Below are 8,855 nucleotides of genomic sequence, written 5' to 3'. Positions count from 1 at the left end.
TAAGTTCCAACCGGTTCCGGTTCCAACCAATTTTTCTCTTTGCCTAGCTAATACCAGAGGCTAATACACTGTATTGTACGGTTTTCTTCAGCAGCCGCTCATTCAGAATGAATGCTTGTGGAATTATACCTTGTACGTAATTTTGTTTTGTTTTCGTTAGGAATAATCTAGAATTAAATAAAAAGTGAATTTTTATTTACTTATTTATTTAAAATCATTAATATTTATAATTCGCATAACGTCTTCGCTATGATGTTTGAGTTGAAAGTTCACCGCTAAAAAGGAAAAGATGGCCGCCTCCATTGTGGAGCACGGGGAAGATGCCTTTAGGAAGTTGTTCAAATTTTACAAACGCAGAAAACCACCACCTGATTTCAGCGATGTGATCGACTTCTCCAAAGGTTTGAGAAATGAAAAGGTGAATAGTATCCACACAGCGAGCCTGATATCTACTCGTGAAGTGAAATCAGTCTCTGTATTTGTTGTTGAACGAACGGCTATTTCGGCTGCTAGTTTCGGGCTAGCCGTGCGACGTTCCTCTGAGTGTTGTCATGTCCTGAAAGCTCATAGAGTCGTGGGTGGGTGCTATCAGTCAACAACCATACTGTTTTTGAGGCCCAATTCTATACCCAGGTGAAGACTGTATTTGTGCTTTTCAAAAAACTGTTGTTTACATAGGGTATTTAGAAATTAATTTGTATTTGGGGTGTGAGGTTTCTTGTAGCTACCTGACAATATTATTTCTGCAAATAATGACTATAATTCAGAGTAGTTAGGGTCAAGTTTAGATGTACATTTCCTCGAAGTGTAGGCTTTCTACATTCACCAGCCACTTTTTATTGACACCTGCTCGTAAACGCAAATATAGCCTGCTCTGCCAAACAGGGAACCATGTAGCTGCAGCTCAAAATATAAAGCATTAAGACATGTTGAAGAGGGTTTTTTCTTGCCACACATTATGCCCCTTAATACCAACTGAGCATCATTTGAATGCCACATAACACAAAGTGTTGTTGCTGACCATGTGCATTCCTTTATGGCCACAGTCAAAATGCACTTTCTCAAATGGATTCATCCAGCAGGATAATGCACCAGAAGCACACATCATCTCAAGCTGGTTTCATGAACATGACAGTGACTTTAGTTTACTCCAATGGCCTGCACATTCCCCAGATCTCTGTCCTATAGAACACCTTTGGGATGAGGTGGAACGGGAGGTTTGCAGCGTGAGGGGAAAACATCTGCAGGAACTGCATGATGCTATTGAGTCAGCATGGACCAAAATCCCTAAGGAATGTTTCCAGCACCTTGTTGAATCCATGCTGCAGAGATTTCAGAATGTTCTGGAGGAAAAAGGCAGTCCTACCTTGTACTTGATGCGTGTACCTAACAAATTGACTGGAGAGTGTAGTCTCCCATGTTGCACAATCCTTTGTGGCAATGCAAATTACCAACATGAACACAGTCTGTTAACATTAACACTGTATATCAATGTAACATAAGAAATGCATCTACTGTTTGGAGGACTTCTAGAGATATTAGCACTGTGATATGTAATAAATCATAGAATTACGCGATCACAATTATCTAACTGGATAAATCATATGTCTTTCTAAATAAAGAAAACCGATGAACAGCTCAACACAATCTCTGGCTGTTGAGCGAGGTGTATTTTGTTAGGATTAGAGTGAGAACCTACAGGACGGTAGATCTCGAGGAATGGGTGGTTACCACTGCTTTACCATACGTCAAGCGCAGCAAATACATTGTTTCTGTTACTTTTCCCTGTATTTAGTTATGAGGGAATTCCTGTGCAGTATGTGGAAGCATTGTACTGAAGTGACCTTGGTTTTAGTTCAGGAGGTGCATTATTCAGAGCTCTGTTGTACTTGTCATTATCTTCGTAATTTTCTTTTTTAAAACATGAAAACATTTACTGAGGCATCTCTGTACTGTTTTGATTCAGTATTATAAATGCCATTCCCATTTAATCAAGATTTTAATGTTTGAGAAATTGTTGTCACGGATGGTTTAAGCATAATTGTTTGTGCATGTAAAACAAAGAGTTTATTTTCAAAGATATACTTTGGAATATGTCGTGCTGTCTCCGACATGTTGTGTGTTCTGTAAGTTGGTAATGCATACAATACATTTATATTCCATTGCTGTGTGCAATTGTGAATAATTTTATAAAATATTCTGAAATGTTTTTAGAAATTGAGACTAGTGGCAAATTTGATTTTATACTTATGTCTACCCAGTGTCTTTTTAAGCCGATGCACAAAAACTCAAGATCACATTATCGACCTTATTAGTGTCTCTGTTTGGTTGGAAATAGTCATGTTTGTTTTAGCCTACCATTTTAAAAAGAATGGTATTTTTTTTTAATGACCAGCACTCTCTTAATACGTGTATAAGTAAATTCATGTAGTCTTCCTGTTTTCTAGTGACATTCACTTTGAGTGTAATCAGATTCAGAACAGCATTTTTAATTTGCACATGGGACTGTGTATTACAAAATAATGTTGAGGTATCATTAATTATGAACAATTACCAAGTAACCCTTTTTATCGTGGGAATATGGGTGTGAGTATTGAGATGTATATGGCAATTTAAAAAGGGCCTGGTTACATTAATTATCATTATTAATGATTCATCAAGGCGCTGTTTTTAAAGCATCAATCTAATTGGTTTTTTTTTTAAGCGTAGCTGCTGTGCCGAATAGTCCCAGAGCAAGTGTACTACACTATGGATGCTGGCACAGGGGTGAGCTGAGGGCTGGTGATTTGAAACGGTTCCATTACTGACAGCTTGTCTTCACGCCCAGGTGTTCAGTACTGAACTGAGCCCAGCAGCGGTCAGCGAGAGCGATGCTCGCCTCGCTGGACTTCAGCCAGTCCGGGACTGGAAGGCCTTTGGTCTCCAGGGTTATCCAGGTATGTGCAACTTGAAGGAGCGGTCCTTCTGTCCTGCTCATTTAAAATAGCCCGTTTGTCCAGAAGAGAGACACTGTTGTAAGTTTACTGTTACAGTAGGGATTTGTCTGTGTGTTGCATGCAATGCAACACACAGACAATGCAATGCAACTCTCTTCTGTGTACACGCAATTTTGCATGGAATTTGGCCACACTTTACATTAGAGGTCTTGTTCCTGTGTAACTACGCATTTAAGTACTTTATATTTAAAGCGCATATCTGTAATGACAGAGTTTTGTTGTTTACTCCTATAATACATATCATGAACTTGCATTGAGCTTACTTTGTTTAGGATAAATATGTAATTGCATGTAATTCGACAGGTGGAAAGTTGCTGCACTGCTAACGGTTACTTTCCCCACAGGGTTCATTTTCATTTCCAACCCGTTCCTGCCCGGCACTCAGCAGTACTGGGTGAAGCAGTGCATGAAGGTGTACCCACAGAAACCGAACGTGTGCAATTTGGACATGCACATGTCCGCATCAGAGACCGGGCATATCTGGGAGGATAGCACGCAGCTGATGAGGTGAATAGCGGGTTACATCACTGCAGCCTGTGTACATTCAGTCACTTAATTCTACAGCAGATTGTATAACTTTGGCCAACTTGCTTCAGCACGTTCTTGGACATTCTGAAAATGTTTTCTTCTCAGGTCACACTTTTACTACTGGCTACTCATGTTTTAGACCACTTTCAAATGATGTAAAGTACATTTTACAGTTTGGTTAATGATGGGCCTCATGCATGTGTGCAGATTTTTTAATATCAGTTCTGTCCATAACTTGGTTTTTGAGGTTGTTTAGCAGGAGTGTTCAGTCTTAAGCAACTAGATGTAGTTATGTTGACGCCCATTTGATAAGCCATTTTAAAGCTTCATTACCATTGTTACTGATTATGAGAACTACAGGGTATAGGAGAAAGGCTCAATAAAATAATAAATCAGTCATTTTATCTCCTCCCTGAAAAAGGATTATTTCATTACCACAGGAGCAAAGTGTCAGGAAAGAGGGAACCCAAAACACTGCTGGAGAAGTTGCGTTGGGTCACTTTGGGGTACCACTATAACTGGGACACCAAGGTAGTAGCTTTTGTTTTCTTTACTGTCTGATTGTGTGAAGGAGTATATTGGCTTTTTATCAAGAAGTTGTGTGATGTGATATATTTAAATAACTTGAATAATATATAATTAATTATTGAATAATGTATAGTGTACAGTACACACCTGTCTGGACATTGTTTATGATTGTTTTATAAAAATCTTTTATTTGGATTGTGTGGTTCTGGGTTCAGTGTTTTATTTAAACATAATTTATTTACAGTCAAATAAAACTATAATGCTATTCTTTGTTCATTCTCCAAAATAAGTATCACCACTTAATTGTTAACAAATAAATTGTTCCACAATGTATTCCATATATTAGCAGTTTTTCATGCTACTTATGCTAGTTCACTTCTCCAGGGGAATTCACTCAGTCCTGGATCTTCTGAGGGCTGTTTGCTCCTTTCAAGACAGTTCATCTCTAATTGTACAGGCATGACGCCTGTCTTGTTTATATGCTAATTACACAAAAGTGTTTAGTCTTCTGTCGTATTAAATCAGTCAGGAATTGCACACCGGATTCATTAACTGTGATCTCAGTTTGACATTGCCAAATGTCTGACAACAATCTGTGAATTTTAAGCAGGGTCCCCCATCCACTTAAGGCTGAGGAGGGGAGGTGCAGGCTCAACTGAGATCAGAGGCATTCCGGGCTAATTGAGCTGTTTGGGACGGCGGCTCGCACGATTATTTATTGATTACCGATTTCTGCCTCTGCGCGACTACGGAAACGCATTCAGAAAACAAAAGAATAAAATTGTTGAGTTTCATTATTAGTGTGAATCGTTCTCTTAGGCTGGATTTTAAAATTGATTCCCATACAATTTTGAACCGGTTTCTTCAAGGGTGGGATTATTTTTTGCAGTTTTTAGTAATTGCATATTTTAAATTTGAGAACTTATAAATATGCAGCCAAGAAACTAAGATGTTTGTTTCTTGTATGTGCATTTGAATGCAGTCTCTATTGCAGCTGATTTTTGCACTGAGGGATGCATATAGACTGCTCATGCACTGTAACTTTTGCTGTTCAATTCATTTGATTGTATTCATCTTTTATTATCTCTGTGCTTATTTTGCACCTCCTGTGTTTTACAAATGTATTTGATTATAGATGCCTTTGTAGAAAGCACTACGTAGGTGTTATTATTATTATTATTATTATTATTATTATTATTATTATTATTAATAGCACATTGTAGTCTTCATAATTGTTATTTGTACATTTTGATGCACATGCTAGTCTGGTAAGGCAGAGGTGAACTGTATGTGTTTGTGACCTCAGAGGTGTCATTGCATCATTGCAGACGTACTCCGCAGAGCAGCACACGCCCTTCCCTGCAGACCTGCACGCTCTGTCCAATCACGTGGCTGCAGCCTGCGGGTTCCCCGGCTTCACCGCCGAGGCCGGGATCCTCAACTACTACCGCTCGGACTCCTCTCTGGGGATCCATGTGGACGAGTCGGAGCTGGACCACAGCCGGCCCCTCCTCTCCTTCAGGTAAACGGGGGGGCTGGAGGAACGCCTGAGATGTGGGTATGGGAAGAGAAAAGGCAAGGCCGTAAGCCAGCAGTGATTTTGGTGTGTGTGTGTGTGTGTTGTGTGCACGTGTGTGTGTGTTGTGTGTGTGTATGCGCGTATGTGAGTGTGTGTGCTTGTGCCTCTAGGGGATTTGCAGCCATTGCCTTCCTTGTCATATATATGATAGTCTTTCATGAGGATTTTATTTTTTTTCTGAACACTGCACTGCTTTTGCCTTAGGGTGGAAGTGGAGGATTTATCAGGTGACACCCATTTCACATGGGTCACAGACAGATGATTTAAAGCTGAGATGAAAATGGTGTGAACATTCCTGTAAAATAATTTGCGGTCAGAGCAGCATTGTAGCTTGTGACGAGCTGGTGCTGATGCTGATGCTGTTGTGTTTTTGGTGACAGTTTCGGGCAGTCCGCAGTCTTCCTGCTGGGTGGAGCCAGAAGGGAGGATCCCGGCACGGCCATGTTCATGCACAGCGGTGACATCATGGTGATGTCAGGCCCCAGCCGCCTGCTGTACCATGCGGTGCCTCGCATCGTGGCTGCCCCGGCCGGGGCCCCCCTGCCCCCGCCCCTGCTGCAGGGGCCGGACCAGGACACCCCCACGGACTGTTTGGCCCAAAGGGTGCAGGAGGGGGACTGGGCGGTGTGCGCCAGGTACATCCAGACGTCCCGCATCAACATGACGGTCAGACAGGTCCTGGGGCCAGGCCAGACCTTTCCTTCAGTGACCCAAAGACGGGCGGAGTCTGCAAACGCACAGACCTATCATGAGGTGGAGTCAGAGGAGGATGAGGACTCAAACGCCAAAAAGAGAAGAAACGGCTCGGACAGCTCTGTTAAGTCATGACAGATATGCCAAATATCATTATGTATTCATAAAGGTGATTACTCTCCTCCTTAATTTAAGAAATACCCAGGTTAAAATAAAATGTGTTATTAGTGTATTTTACATCTGTGTGGTACTGAATGATTTATTTCACTTTGGGAGATGATCGCACTGTTTCTACACATCTTGCTCCTTGTTCTTTTACACATGCCCTATGCAGACCTAGAATTAGACCTCGTATCAGATGTCATTGTCACCGCCGCTGGTCGGACGCGAAGGTCACCGCTTAGTGCTTTCTTGAGGAATAGGCAGAAACTCGGTTCCAATCGATTCCTCCACGGCTTCAGTGTTATGATATACAGCCTCTGATTTTTCCACCCAGTTACATTTCCATTTCATTGCTGGCCTACGGTGGATCTATAACGGCAGGGAAACCGTCCAATAACAGGTTCAAAGGTTCAAATACAGGTTCAGCCTCCGACGGTTTTGCCAACAATGCCTCGAGTATGAGCATTATCTAGGGCTGATATCCAGGGCCCTATATTTTCAGCAGACTAGTTTTATAGGCGCTAACTGAGTCTGCCAATACTCAGTTGTCAATACTCTCCATCATGGAGCCACCTGTTGTCAATAACAATCACATAATTACTGTACCTGAATCATCTGAATTAGTAATTTAATAATTCTGTGCACAGCTGCGCATTGATTCTGAAAGTGGTTCTCATTAATATTTTACATATACATAAATAGTCAGTAACAGAATATGATTTTGTCGGCTGGTGTTTTTTTTTTTTTTTGGTTTCGAGGGGAAATAAGCACTGAATTATACATGCCTTTTGACAATGAATATTATAAAAGGTTACCTTGTGTAGAATAACTACACTGAAAATTTAAAGCCAATAAGTATGTTTCAAAGGTTATAATTTTGCCAAGAAAGCAATAGAAAATGTAAGTAATCAAGTTTTTTTTCTGCTAGGTAAATGCTTTCCATCACATTTAAAAATACTTCTTGTTACACTGCGATGCCTCTGACAATTTATGCATCGCTTACAACTACTGCAAATGGTGTGTAAAACTTATATTCTCTTAATCCTTTAGCTCACACCATAGTGTGTCTTAAGTAATCTAACACTCCACTTCACTGCAAAGCTGGAAAACCTTGCATGTTTTTTTTTTCTTTTACAGTACATGTTGAAACCTATTTAGCTTAATTTGAAAGGTCTGTATACTTTTAAAAAGCATAAAATGCTTTTATGAAAAAGGTTGGCCATTTTGTATGAAAGAGATAAACCACAGCTGCCTTGTTATTTCTGAATTGGTTGAATGTTACAGTGACTGTTTTTAAAGAGGAGCAACTACAGTCAATTTTGTTTTCCTAGCTAGTTAGCAATAGCTTGGAACTGTCATTTTTCTCAAGTTCTGATGATAACAGAGTTTAGATCACATGCTCACATCTCCTGAATAGGAGTCCCACTTCAGAAACTAAAAACTTTTCCAAGCACAGGAACAGTGAGTTCTGTAAGTCCCCTTTAAGATCGTTTCAGTCATAAATCATAGTCAGAAGCCAGATTTGGATCGGAACCAAAGATTTATGATCCACTATCCTCATCATATCTATTCCATTAATTCAATCATTTGATTGTATCAAACTCATTATGGTCTGTGTTCATCTAATTTGCCTTTCCATCACATCTAATTGCATGGTTACGTGTTTGATTTCGGTCGCTTTAGAGACGCAGTGGAGTTCGGCTGAACTGCAGGCTACTGAAGCAAGCAGTGGGATTGTGATTCTTACCTCTGCAGTCTGAAGTGCATCAGAGGTTCCCTGCTCACCTTCATTTTCTCCCTTTCTCCTTTTTTAATCAATAAACAATCTTTAAAAAAATGACCAATTAATGTTAACCTTTTAGTAATTCCCTTCTGTATGTAGCATTTTTTTAAACAAACATTTTGGTTGTCCTTTATTAAACTTCAATGTGCATCTTGAAATGACTAAACAACAAGAATCCTCTCATTTGAACTAACTGGTCTGCATCATTGAGGTTTTTGAGTTATCACTCAAACATGTTACTACAGTGTCGTCGGTATGAAGTAACACTGTACATGCACTTAACTTTGACAGTAGCTCTGTAGAGTCGTTTACAGGTTCCAGAAGTACTCCGGTCCAGGTCCCTTTAGGAATGCAAATGGTATCCATGCAAAATGCAAAAAACTGTTCTTGCTGTCACCCAACTCCCTCCTCCCACCCCCATTCCACTATCTTCCTAGGAGCCCCTCTCAGGACTGGTAACTTCACTAAATCTGCTTTTGTGTACTACTTGCATACTATTCTATTATATACAGCATAATCATGTCTGGTGTTGAAGAGCCAACTTTATGAGCAAAGAGTTGGTGTCATTGTTGATGTGGTATGGTGG

The 8,855-nt window shown here is 40.2% G+C and overlaps 1 protein-coding gene across 1 annotated transcript; it reads left to right on the top strand.

Moving 5' to 3' along the window:
- The first annotated feature begins 29 nt into the window (after positions 1-29).
- On the top strand, positions 30-6,561 carry alkbh1 (alkB homolog 1, histone H2A dioxygenase). Its single transcript, XM_064322518.1, has 6 exons — positions 30-418; positions 2,828-2,936; positions 3,341-3,503; positions 3,965-4,055; positions 5,381-5,574; positions 6,012-6,561. Exons 1-6 carry the CDS (start codon positions 290-292, stop codon positions 6,457-6,459), a joined length of 1,134 nt encoding a protein of 377 aa, XP_064178588.1. The 5' UTR covers positions 30-289; the 3' UTR covers positions 6,460-6,561.
- Positions 6,562-8,855: the final 2,294 nt, after the last annotated feature.

Source organism: Anguilla rostrata, chromosome 1 (assembly GCF_018555375.3).
Source record: "Anguilla rostrata isolate EN2019 chromosome 1, ASM1855537v3, whole genome shotgun sequence".
Lineage (NCBI taxonomy): Eukaryota > Metazoa > Chordata > Actinopteri > Anguilliformes > Anguillidae > Anguilla > Anguilla rostrata.
Note: the sequence above shows the minus strand (reverse complement) of the source record. Positions and strands in the feature narration are given on the sequence as shown.

Excerpts from the sequence above, each read along its gene's own strand:
- alkbh1 (XM_064322518.1), top strand. The coding sequence starts at position 290 with ATGGCCGCCTCCATTGTGGAGCACGGGGAAGATGCCTTTAGGAAGTTG. Across the intron at positions 2,937-3,340 it reads TGGTCTCCAGGGTTATCCAG|GGTTCATTTTCATTTCCAAC; the intron begins GTATGTGCAACT and ends CTTTCCCCACAG. Across the intron at positions 3,504-3,964 it reads GATAGCACGCAGCTGATGAG|GAGCAAAGTGTCAGGAAAGA; the intron begins GTGAATAGCGGG and ends TCATTACCACAG.